Source organism: Eschrichtius robustus, chromosome 13 (assembly GCF_028021215.1).
Source record: "Eschrichtius robustus isolate mEscRob2 chromosome 13, mEscRob2.pri, whole genome shotgun sequence".
Classification (NCBI taxonomy): domain Eukaryota; kingdom Metazoa; phylum Chordata; class Mammalia; order Artiodactyla; family Eschrichtiidae; genus Eschrichtius; species Eschrichtius robustus.
The window spans coordinates 51440237-51453744 of NC_090836.1; the positions used below are offsets into that span (position 1 = coordinate 51440237).

General features: G+C 39.0%; 1 protein-coding gene across 10 annotated transcripts in view; it reads right to left on the reverse strand.

Annotated features, from left to right (window-relative positions):
• Positions 1-13508, reverse strand: part of TAFA2 (TAFA chemokine like family member 2) — a 537069-nt gene that overhangs the window by 131078 nt on the left and 392483 nt on the right. For all 10 annotated transcript variants that reach the window (XM_068561746.1, XM_068561749.1, XM_068561747.1 and 7 more), the window contains one exon: positions 12567-12673. In XM_068561746.1, coding sequence (XP_068417847.1) covers positions 12567-12672 — 106 coding nt within the window. In that variant the 5' untranslated portion in view covers position 12673. The remainder of the gene's footprint in view (positions 1-12566; positions 12674-13508) is intronic.

The window sequence follows — 13508 nt, forward strand, 5'->3', positions numbered from 1 at the left end:
GATGGCCTCCAGTAACCCCACCTGTGGAGTTACACAGGCCACACTTTGTCTGGGCTGCTACCAGTCAGTGACTGAGCATGGCAGGAACACAACAGTCTGGCCTTGTTGCCCATTATGGGAGTCTTTGCAATGGGCAGCCTTTGCTCCAGGACCCCAAATTGGCCTGGTCAAGACTTTTTCAAAACTGTGCTGAAGTTTGGGGTTCTTCCTACTCAAGCCTCCTTCCTTCCTTCTCTTCTTTCCCAGGTGTCAACCCTTCCTCCTGGTTGGAAGCCTCACCCCATCTACTCCTCCTTCCTCCCTCTTTATATTTCAAAAGTGTTTCCCCCAATAAACTTCTTGCATATTGAATTCTGTCCTAGAGTCTGTTTCTTAGAGGAAGGCACTCATAAGAAATGAGAGAGGCCACCTTTTTTTTTTTTCCCCCCTGCCTCTGGCTTCAGAAATGCTAAGGGAGATGACATGAATGCCTGTGGACTTCAGCAGCATTAGCAGAGAGTGTAGCAGCGCTAGCAGCATTCAGCCTCCTGGGCTCTTGCAATATCATGAGGGAATTTGTTCCAGGCTTCCTGCTCAGGGGCAGTGGAAGTGATTCCCAAAGCAGCAGCAGTGCTTCAGCAACTTCCACAGCAAATACTACAATCAGGAACTCTGGGTAATTCTGCTTTTCTTTTTGCTCTCCCACCTCTAGGGGCAGTAATAGCTTTCTGCAGTTAACCAGTGTCTGGGTAGTAGTATCACCATTCCCTGTTACCTTCTCCAGCTCTTTCAACACTGTTGTAACCAGTTCCTTATTTTAAACCACTTAGTGTGATTTTCTTTTTCCTGAGTGAATGTTGAATGATACAAACCTAATAATTTCATTCTCTTTGACCTCAAAAGTTCTCATCTGTGTTAACTATGTAAAGAAATTTAAAAATGAACAAAATGTATTAATAAATTTAATTAATTGATAATATTAAATGTAAACAAAAATTCTCACACAAATGTTTTTAGATTAGTATTAACAAACAAAAAAGTCTCAAAGAAATCTAACAACAAAGAATTTTCTTAAGTAATTTAGGGCACATTATTACAATGTTTTTTCATGCCCCAATTAAAATATGTTTTTATGGATAGTTTTAGATATATAAGTAAATACATATCATTTATTGCTAATTATACTACTAAGTGGGGGGAAAAAAAGTAATGTTGAATATGTACTTATCATACGGCCCATAGAGTTTTATTATTAAAAATATACCTGGGGGAAATTCTGCATCTGTGAACCAAATTACATGTACAAATAATGTCCACAGCAGCATTGGCAATAACAGCCAACAACTGGAAAAACCCAAATGCCCATCAACAGTAAAAGATAAATGCATCACATTCTATTCACACAATGGACTCCTATGTCACAACATGGATGAATCTCAAGAAAAAATGTTGAGGGAAGAAGCAAATCACACTAAAAAAAAATGCCTAAAATAGCATCCCAATTTTACAAAATTAAAAACCGGACAAAATAATACTCTATTGTTTAGGCATAAGAAGTCAGGAAAGGGGTACCTCTGCGGGAGGAGTGGTTATAATTAGGGGAGAGGCATAAGGAGGTTTGGGGGGTTAATATTTTATTTATTGTCCTGGTTGGTATTTGCACAGTCACTTGTCTTATGATTGTTATTTTGAGTGTACATATGGGTTTTATGCACTATTCTGTATACATGAGATAACTTAAAATAAAAAAGAGAAAACAGCAGCTTTATCTGTGTCATTTAAAGCAGAATCACCAGCTCAGAGAAGCATAGTCTCTCACCTAGTCCATATCAATAAATGTATAATTAAATAAATGAATGAACATCATGCTCTCAAATATGTTTAATGCATTCATAAATTAAACCAGATGAAAATATGCCCACATGGCATCTAATAATTTCTATGTGCAAGAATTATGGGTAATTTGATTTCTTTTGATATTTTTTTTCTTACCAAAGTTTCTCAATGAACATGTATTACTCTTAAAATTCAATAAAATGAAAAATAAAATGTATTGTTAAGAGTCCAAAGTAGAGTCAGTTTATGTTATGGCCATTTTTCTTTCTCTTAGGACATTAAACCAATTGTTCTCATAAACAAGGTCCTTGAAACACTATGCATTATAATCAGGGTTCTTAAACTTTGGTGTACATCATAGTCAATGTAAACCAGCCCAAGAGAACCTAGTAATATCCTAGCGAAATTGGTTCAAACAATTTTAACTATAAGAAAACCAACATTCTGAATATGGCCCCAAAGGATCTGCCCCACCACCTCCCCTGCCTAACTGTGCTTACCATCCTCCTTGCTTTTTGTCCTTCAGACACAGTGATCTTGTTTCCTGTGAAAACTACCAATAGACTCTATGAATCTAGACGTCCTGATTCCCAGAAAGGGAATGCTTTTACCAGGGGAAACAGTAAGAGTCCTGCTAAACACGTAGCTCCAATTGCTGCCTAGTCAGCCCCATAGATGAGCAAGAAAAAAAGGAGTTAAATACTGATGAGTTTAATGACCCCAGTGATCACTGCTATGGGTAGCTGCTATGAACCAGGGCAGGGGAGAATATGTTAGGCTCTCAGATGATCCACTGAGGTATTTCTTGGCATCCCAATGCCCAGTTACAACTATAAATTTATAAGTACAACAACCCCAGAATTTAGAACATGATAATCCAGAGCTCAGAACCCTCAGGTACGAGGTCTGCGTAAAACATCAGGTAAGACTTCTAGGTGAACAGGAAGGAGAGAGGAATCTAAAATGGCTAGGGAAGTGGGCAGATAATGAGTATCAATAAAGGCCTTGATACCAACTGCATTAGTAGCGGCCCCACTATTCCTCTTCAAGTAGGTGTTCTTGGAAATTATAACCAAGCAGAATCTTTGATAAGCTTTGCCTAGACAGAGTAAATTTAAAGTAAGAAAGAAGCAGAGCTGAGGGGTATGAGAAGTTGACTGCAGTGATGTGTAGCTGTTGGTTCACTACTAAGATCCTTTCTATTAGCAGTGCACCTTTCCTCCACTTGCTGTGAATGGTAGGGGATTACAATTCACAGCCCCTCCCTTGTTCAGAAATCCACCCTCTGCTAAAGAGAAGCTACTTCCCCAGGAAGGCTATTCCCTACTATGGGTAATAGATCAATGGCCAATGACAAATGGACACAAGTGTAGAAGAGGCTATTTATCTCACCTCAAGGATCTCCACTCTGTGGAGCAATTTATGTTTCTGATCCTCCCCAAAAGACCCAACCAGGCTGTTCTCCAGCTGAGACTCTATTTGTGCTCATCTTTTGTCTCCAAGTCTATCCTGCTGCCCTTGCTCTCTGTCTCCTGAGAGCACTCTTTCTATAAATAATATATACAAGAATTCCTGACTTGGCTCTGCTTTTAGAGAAACCTAAGACACATGGCATAGGCAAATCATCTCTGGAAGAATGCATTCTAAATACAGGCCTTAAAAACTCTCGCAAATATGATTCCAGTGAACATTAGCTCACAAAATTTTTAAAAATCACAAAACCCTAAAATAAAGTACTATGAGTGAGAGTCATCAGGAAGAAATCACAAAAATTTCATAAAATAGAAGCATCAAATTTTATATATACGTGAGATTTGATATAAAATGTATAAAAAGAAATATAAACTAAATAAATAAAGAACAAAATACATCAAAAGCCAAGACAATTTGTAAGAAAAAAAGAATTTTTAGTAGCATGTAAGAGATGAAATTAAAACTCAATATATGCATTAAACAGCAGATTAGACCCAAGAGAACATAGAATTAGTGTGGTAGAAAAAAACAGATCTGAATAAATATCCCAGAATATAGCACAGAAAAACTTGAAGGTGTAAAATATAAAATAGAGGTTGAAATATATGGAGAATAGAGAGGGAAAGCTGACATATACCTAACCAGAATTCTAGTTCAGTAGAGACAATGGTATAGAAGCAATATTTCAAGACATAATGCCTGAAATTCTTTCAAAGTTTATGAAAGACATCAATCCACAGATTCAGGAAGTCAACTAAATCCCAAATGGTATAAATAAAAAGAAATTCACTGCTAGATATTTATCATGTTACATGGAACAAGACTTCCTAGATTTGAATCCTGCTCTCAGTGGTTACTAACTAAGCAACTTGGGCCAAATTATTTAATCTTTCTTTGCCACAGTTTCTGATCTATAAAATAGGTTGAATAAGAGTACCTACCTTATAGACTGTCATAAGGATTAAATGAGTTACTATCTACAAAGCTCTTAGAATAGAGATGTTGGATTTTTAATATTCAACTGTATTACGTTTATCTTGAATGCTCACATGAAGTGCTCTCAATCAGACACAGATTTCTTATTAATTATCTCACAATAAAAAATAGAAATAAGCGAATAGGCCTTCCTTGCTCTAAGCCTTACACATGATGAAAGCCATGTGGACTGTGGGAGATAGAGACTCCACTCTTACAGGGCAGACACAAACTCTCACACACTCTGGCACCCAGGGCAGAAGTGGTAATTTGAAAGAAGCCTGGGTCAGATCCACCTGCTGATCTTGGAGAGTCTCTCAGAGAGGCAGGAGGCAACTGGAGCTCACCCTGGGGACATAGACACTGGTGGCAGCCAATTTGGGGGGACCTTGTTCTACCATGTGGACACAGGTGCTGGCAAGTGCAATTTTGGAATCCTCCTTCTAGCTTATTAGCACCAGGACCCAGTCCCACCCACTAGCCTATCAGCACCAGTACTGGGATGCCTCAGGCCAAGCAACTAGCCAGGCAGAGAGACAGTCCCACCCACCAGCAGGCAGGCTGCCTTAAAACCCCACAGCTACCCCAAGACATGGCCCTACCAGACTGACCAGGACCCTGCCTCAAACACCAGTGTGCAGGCACTAGCCCTGGGACCCCCAGGACCCTGCAACCAGAGACCCCAGGACCCAGCTCTGTCCACCAGTGGGCCGATACCATCCCCAGAACCACCACAGCCCCGCAGAACACCCACAGGCCAAACACAAGCTCTAAAATACCTTGGGACCCTCAGCCAGCTGCCCCAGGATTCAATTTCACCCACCAGTGGGCCAGCAAAAGCTTTGGGACACCCTGGACCACATAGTCAGCTGAGTCAGGAACAGGCCCTGCCCACCAACAGGCTAAAAGCAGCTCCAGGACCCCCAGGTCCCTGCAGCCAGAGATCCCAGGACCCAGCTCAGCCCACCAGTGAGCTGGCACTAGCTCCAGGAGACCCTGGGCTCTGGCCACACCCACCAGCAGGACAACACCAGCTTGAGATACCTTGGACTTCTCAACAAGCTGCCTTGGAATCCAGTCGCATTTACGAATGGGCCAACATCAGCTCTTGGTCACCCTAGAACCTGTAGCCAGCCATGTGAGGAACCAGCCCCACCCACCAGCAGGCCAACACTAGATCAAGAACCCTGGCCTGCAACCCCAGGACCCAGCTCTGCCCATCAGTGAGTCAACACTAGCTCCAGAACCCCAAAGGCTTCCATAGCCAGCCTCCATACAAGGCATAGCCTGGCAACCAACCAGACCCTGGTCCAGCCACATCTACCAGACTGCCCACAGTAGTCAGCCCACCACAACAGAAGGACCCACACAGTCTAAATAGGGGGCACCACTAGAGCATGTAGCTCTGGTGATCAGAGAGGAGTGTGCTGTTGAGACACAGAGGACATCTCCTACAAAAGGCTATTTCTCCAAGGTTGGGAAAAACAACTAAACTACCAGATACATAGATATTAAAAGTGGTAAATGAGGTGGCAGAGGAATATGTTCCAAATGGAGGAACATGTTCCAAACAAAGGAACAAGATACAACTCCAGAAGAAGAACTAAATGGAGATAGGCAATTTATCTGATAAAGAGTTCAAGGAAATTATTATAAAGATGATCAAAGAACTCAGGAGAAGAATGGATGAATAGAATGAGAAGTTAGAATTTTTTAAGAAAGATTTAGAAAATATAAAGAAGAATCAAACAGATATGAAGAATACAATAAGTGAAATAAGTTAGAAGGAATCAACAGTAGATTATATGATACAGAGGGCTGGATCAGTGAGCTGGAAGGCACAGTAGTGAAAATCACTGAAGCTGAACAGACAAAAAAAAAAAAAGAAATGAGGACATTTAAGAGACCTCTTGGACAACACCAACCATACTAACATTCACATTATAGGGGTCCTAGAAGGAGAAGAGAGAGAAAAAGGAACAGAGAACATATTTGAAGACATAATACCTGAAAACTTCACTAACCTGGGAAAAGAAACAGAAATCCAGGTCCAGGAAGCACAGAGTCCCAAAGAGGATCAACCCAAAGAGGAACAAAACAAGACACACTGTAGTTTAAATGGAAAAAAATAAAGAGAGAATAGGTGCATTGGCCAAGATGGTGGAGTAGAAAGACCCTGAGCTCATCTCCTGTCATGAGCACACCAAAATTACAACTATCTGCAGAACAACAATCTATGAAAAAGACGAGAACCTACAGGAAAAGATTTTTCACAACTATAAACCTAAAGAAGGAACCACAATGGGACAGGTAGGATAGGAAAGGTGGGCTCACTATATAATCAAGTCCCATACCCCTGGGTGGGCGAAGTGCAGCCCTGGGGTCCTGCACTGAGAAGACAAGCCCCCAGAGCATTTGGCTTTGAAGGCCAGTGGGGCTTAATTTGGGGAGTGCCACAGGACTGAGGGAAACAGAGACTTTACCCTCAAAGGCCCACACAAAATCCCATATGCACTGGTACCCAGGGCAAAAGCAGTAATTTGACAGGAGCCTGGGCTAGATCTAACTGCTGGTCTTGGAGAGTTGCCTGGAGAGGCAGGGGGTGGCTGTAGCTCACTCTGGGGACATAGATACTGTCACTAGCCATATTAGGGAGCTTTCTACCACACGGACACTGCTGCTGGCAGCTGGCATCATGGGATCCTCCCTCTGGCTCAATAGTGCCAAGACCTGGTCCCACCCAACAGCCTGTAGGCATCAGTGCTAGGAAGCCTCAGGCCAAACAACTAACTGGGTGGGGACACATCCCCACCCATCAGCAGACAGTCTGCCTAATGACTTCCTGAGCCCACAGCCACCTCTAGACACAGCCTTACCCACCAGAGGGCCAAGACACAGCTCCACCCACCAGTAGGCAGACACCAGCCCTGCCATCCAGGAAGCCTGCACCAGCCTCTAGAGCAGCCTAACCCACTAGGGGGCAGACACCAGATGCAAGAAAATCACAGTCCGTCAGCCTGAAGACCTAGTCCACCCACGGCAGGCTAGACCCTACCCTGGGACCAGTGGGGCCTGGGCCTTGGGCCCTGGCCCTGCAACTAGCAGGCCAACACAAGCTTCAGGACACCATGGACCATATACCCAACTGTGTCAAGAACCAGACCCCTGCCCACCAGTGATCTGATACCAGCTCTGGGATCCCTGGGCCCTGCAGCCAGACTCCAGGACCCAGCTCTGCCTGCCAGTATGGGGAGCAACAGCCCCAGAGTCTTCTGGACCCTGACTCCTACCGCCAGTGAGCCAACATTAGCCCCAGGGCCCCCTGGGGTTCTGCAGTCAGCTGCCTCATGACAAGGCCCCACTAGCCAGCAGCTAGCAACATCCACACAAGGCAGGGTCTGGTAATCAACTGGGCTAGGGGCCAACAAAGCCCACCAGTCAGCCTACATAGTCAGCCTGCCACAACAGAAGGACCTAGGCAGCCCTCTTAGGGGGAATTCTGAGAGCATATTGCTTGGATGACAAGAGGGGAGTGTGCTGCTGGGCATTTTTTTTTTTTTTTTTTAACAGAACTAGAATGAATAATTCTAAAATTTGTAGGGAAACACAAAAGGCCCTGAATAGCCAAAGCAAACTTGAGTAAGAAGAACAGAACTAGAGGTGTCACACTCCCTGACTTAAAAGTTACAGCCATCAAATTAGGATGGTACTGGCGTGAAAATAGAAATATATCAATGGAACAGAATAGAGAGCCCAGAAATAAACCCATGCACTTATGGTCAATTAATCTATGACAAAGGAGGCAAGTATATACAATGGGAAAAAAAAATAGTCTCTTCAGTAAGCAGTGGGAAAACTGGACAGCTACAAGTAAAAGAATGGAATTAGAACATTTTCTCAAACCATATACAAAAATAAGCTCAAAATGGATTAAAGACTTAAATGTAAGACCTGAAATCATAAAACTCCTGGAAGAAAACATAGGCAGAACACTCTTTGACATAAATCATAGCAATATATTTTTGGATCTGTCTCTTAAAGTAATGGAAACAAAAGCAAAAATAAACAAATGGGACCTAATTAAACTTAAAAGCTTTTGCACAGCAAAGGAAGCCATCAACAAAACAAAAGACAACCTACTAAATGGGTGAAAATATTTGCAAATGATATGATGGATAAGAGATTAATATACCATATACATAAACAACTCATACAACTCAAAATCAAAAAAACATACAACTTGATTAAAAAAATGGGCATAACCGAATAGGCAATTTTCCAAAGGAGACACGCAGATGGCCAAGAGGCACATGAAAAGGTGCTCAACATCACTAATAATTGGGGATAAACAAATCAAAAACACAATGAGATATCACCTCACACCTGTCAAAATGGCTATCATAAAAAGGATCACAAATAATAAATGTTGGCAAGGATGTGAAGAAAAGGCAACTCTTGTACACTATTGGTGGGAATGTAAATTGGTGCAGCCCTTATGGAAAACAGGATGAAGCTGCCTCAGAAAACAAAAAAAATAGATCTACCATATGATTCAACAACTCCACTCCTGGGTATATATCCAATATATTTGGAGAAAACTATAATTTGAAAAGATACATGCACCCCAATGTTCATTGCAGCACTATTTACAATAGACAAGACATGGAAGCAACCTAAATGTCCATCGACAAATGAAGGGATAAAGAAGATGTGGTACATATATACAATGGAATACTACTCAGCCATAAAAAATAATGAAATAATGCCATTTGCAGCAACATGGATGGACCTAGAGGTTATCATATTAAGTGAAGTAAGTCAGACAGAAAAAGACAAATATCATATGCTATTGCTTACATGTGGAATCAAAAAAAAAAAAAAAGATACAAATGAACTTGTTTACAAAACAGAAATAGATTCACAGACATAGAAAACAAGCTTACGGTTACCAAGTGGGAAAGAGGTGGGAGAGGGATAAATTAGGAGGTTGGGATTAACATATACACACTACTATATATAAAATAGATAACCAACAACAACCTACTGTATAACACAGGGTACTATACTCAATATTTGTGATAACCTATAAGGGAAAAGAATCTGAGAAAAGAATCTGTATACACACACACACACACACACATATATGTGTATAACTGAATCATTGTGCTGTACACTTGAAACTAACACAACATTGTAAATCAACTATACTTTAATTAAAAAAAAATCCACACGCAAACACTAATTCGAAATTTTCATACGCTCAGTGCTCAAAGCAGTCTTATTTACAATAGCCAAGCTATGGAAGCAAACTAAATGCCCATCAAAAGATGAATGGATAAAGAAGATGCAGTAAACACACACACACACACAGGAATACTACTCAGCTATAAAAAAGAATGAAATTTTGCCATTTGCAACAACATGGATGGACCTGGAGGGTATTGTGCTTAGTGAAATAAGTCAGACAGAGACAGATACTGTATGTTATTAAAATAAACAAATGAATATAACAAAACAGAAACAGTCTCACAGATATAGAGAACAAACTAGTAATTAACAGTGGAGAGAGGAAAGGAGGGAGGGGAAGCATAGGGATAGAGGATTAAGAGGAACAAACTATGATGTATAAAATAAGCTACAAGGGTATATTGTACAGCACAGGGAATATAGCCAATATTTTATAAAATCTTTAAATGGAATATAATCTATACAAAATTTTGAATCACTATGTTGTATACCTGAAATTAATATAATACTGTAAATCTACTATACATCAGTAAAAAGAAATAACTTGAACAACTTTCTTAGTACTACCACTTTGGAAAAAAACATTTCACATAATCTGGTAAGACTGAAGATATGCAATGCCCTGTGACCCAGAATTTTGCTCCTTGGAATGTGCTCTTGAGAAACCCTTGCACATGTGCACCAGGAAAGAAGTAGAATATTTGTAGAAGCATAGTTCATAATGACAAGAAAATAGAACACCAACTGTTCATGTACAAGAGAATAAATACATAAATTGTGGTGACTTCATACAACAAAATATGGGGCAACGGTAAAAAAAAAAAAAAATTAGTATTAACTATAGTTACTCACCATCAAGTATAATGAATGTCACAAATATATTGTTGGGCAAAGTAGCAAATCACAGAAAAACACAGTATAATACTATTATGTAAATTCAATAACAGAATTAAGCAGCATGCCATTTGGATATGTATAAATACATGGTGAAATTATAAAGAAAAGCAAGGGAATTATAATCACAAAATTTAGAATAGTGATTATCTTGGGTAAGGAGGCAAAGGAATGAAGTTAGAGTGGCAGACACAATCAGGTTCAAGAGAATTAGAAATGTTACATGTCTCAACTGGGTGGTGAACATACTTGTGTTCATTTTATGAATATGTCCTAAAACGTATATGTACATTACACTTATTAAATGTAAAACAGTTTAAACAAAGGGGGAATTTTGCATGGAAAATGAAAAGGGAAGAAAGAAAGGAAAAGGGGAAGGAGGGAAAGAGGGAGAGGCAGAGAAATCTTTCCTAAATTCTTCCTCCAAAATATTCTTGGTAGGGTGGAAATGGATCAGCAAAACAACACAAAAGTTTATCTTCTATAATGTTTTAGAACTTTGACTTTGGCACTTTGAGTGAGTTTTCTGAGTCAAGGTATAATTTCTTATGTTCAAGAAATATATTTTTTGGCAAAAAGTAAGAAAAGATCTTAGGTTTGGGGTTAGCATAGAACATAATACAACTTTAAAATTCTTAAAAACAGCTTTAAAAATTGTATGCAATATTCACTGTGGAGCAGTCCTCATGAATGATTCTCTTAGAGACCCCATCACTTGGCTTTGGAGATGAGAAAGCATCCTTATCATGAACCCTTGCTTTGCTGGGATGACACCCACAAGTACTATGAATCTCCCCCAAAGCTCTCAATTCTACTTTTATAGGCTGGGAAGGCACACTGGGGTGACCATGTATGGATGATGTGTCTTCTCCTGTTAAGCCCAAGGCATGGGGCCTGGCCCCAGTGGTTTGCCTCTTTTTAAAAGGTAAGTATTTAAGGCTGCTTTGTCCTTCAGTTTGGTTCACTGTAGCCAATTTGGAGGCACGTGAATAACATCTTCCTTAACGACTTCTTAATTTTATACCAGTAACCATTATTAAAGAGAATTTAAAGTTTTATCTGTGGATCCAAGTGCTGTACTAAAGAAAAGAAGAAATGCACACACACACACACACTGTGGGGCAAAAACAGGATTGTGAAATATGAAAGACCTCTATATAAAATTCATATTTTGAAAGATGACTCTTTTTGGTTTTAAACACAGGGGGAAAAGATTTTGTCTTATAAGCATCCCTCCCTCACACCACATCTTTCCGTTCCCTGGTGTACTTGCTCCGTGTAATGCTAATTAAATGCACATGTGTAACTATTTTAAGTTTACAAAATTCAAGGCAGTCTTAACTTTCTCTTCAATCAAAAATAAAATAAGAAAGTAAGTTGCTAGTCTGTGGACTTTACAGAGGAAAGAGAACAGAATTGTAAAATCATATTTCACAGAAAAATCTAAATTGAATTTTCAGGTTATGAATACTTGATTATGGTAGGGACAGTCCAGAAATAGACTAAAATAAAATTAAATGGAATTTTAATTCATTTGGAAAAAGTATTTATTCACTATACTGAGTCTTATGCTCAGAAAAGAGAACAGAAAGGGCATAATTTTGAACTGTCAATCTTAACACACATATATAAAACAAATATCGTCACCCTGTTCTATGGCAGAATTGAGCCTGCTCAATATCATACTGGGGTAGAATCAAAAGAGTGGCCAGAGATGTACTCTGGCATGAAGAAATATGATCTACAAAAAGCACGGAAAGGAAATTTACATGTATATATATTATTAAGATACATATCATTAAAGATGGTTTCATTATAGGATGATTGCAATTTGAAACTCATCTTTATTATGTGTCAACTCAACATTTTAACATTATTATCTTAAAAATGGAAATGTTAAGAAGAATGCAGAGTCACGATTCCATACTCTTTGAACATTATTTGCAGAAGTGTCAGTAATCCTGGAAACATTTAAATAATCATTCATTACCTATCAAAGCCATATTAAGAATAACTCTCTCTGCCTTTTTACTTAAAGAGAATTGCCATGGGCAGACCCATATTTAGTAAAATTAACTGACCAGTAAAAGCAGAACACAATAGTTTGTGTTAAAGGGAGTCCCCTTCCTCAGAGAGCTGAGGAAGAAAACAGAACAGCTTACCTTTATGATGGTTTGCACTGGACACAACTTTCCCCCACAAGGTTACAATAAATATTATTATTAGCAGTTTTCCTTTTGTTGCTTTCTGTAAGTATCTCTTACTCATCCTGCAAATAAAAAAATAATAATAAAAATCCTAAGTATGTGAAACCATTATTTTACCATTATAACTGTGCTACATTTAAAGCTTCCCATGACACCTTAACACCTAAATTTGCATTTCTTATATTAAAATGCTATTCACTGTATATAAACTATGAACAGAAAAAAAATTAAAGTTTTCCAAATAAAGTACCTTGATACAATGCAAGAGGTAAGAGAGGCCCTACCTCAGTCAAGCTTATTTCACTTAACAACAGCCTAAATCAACTGGGAAACATTACCATTTTTCTTTCCATATAAATATAGATTCAACTTATTCAAAAAATCCAAGGCACAGTTGTTTGAATAATCTTTAAATAAGTGACTTATTCTACTTTAAGAAAAACAAACAAAACAAAACCTTTTTCAAGGCCAGGTCAAATGGTCAGGGTAAACAGTTTAGATAAAATGTGTGTGATGAATTCCTGCATAGAATAAAGTCACTTCAAATCTATTATTCCTAATGTGTTTTTAAAAAGTCACCTTACTGTACAACACTACTACTGGAGATACACAGATGTTTTAATATTACTGGAATCTACCATGCTGTACTTTATGAGAAGTAGAAGAAAAATGGAAAAGCAAAATGAAAAATATTAGGTTAACATTTTCAAGTTAAGACTACAAAACTCAGGAAAGCAAAGCAAAGTTATAATAAAATAATAGCTACCCATAATAAAAATTTAGCAACTACTTTCTGTAGCACCTAATACAATATTATTTCAATTGTTTTTCAGGACGAATTGGGGATGTTGGTATGTCTAACCCCATTTGTAGATGATGAAATTTGGAAATTTGCTG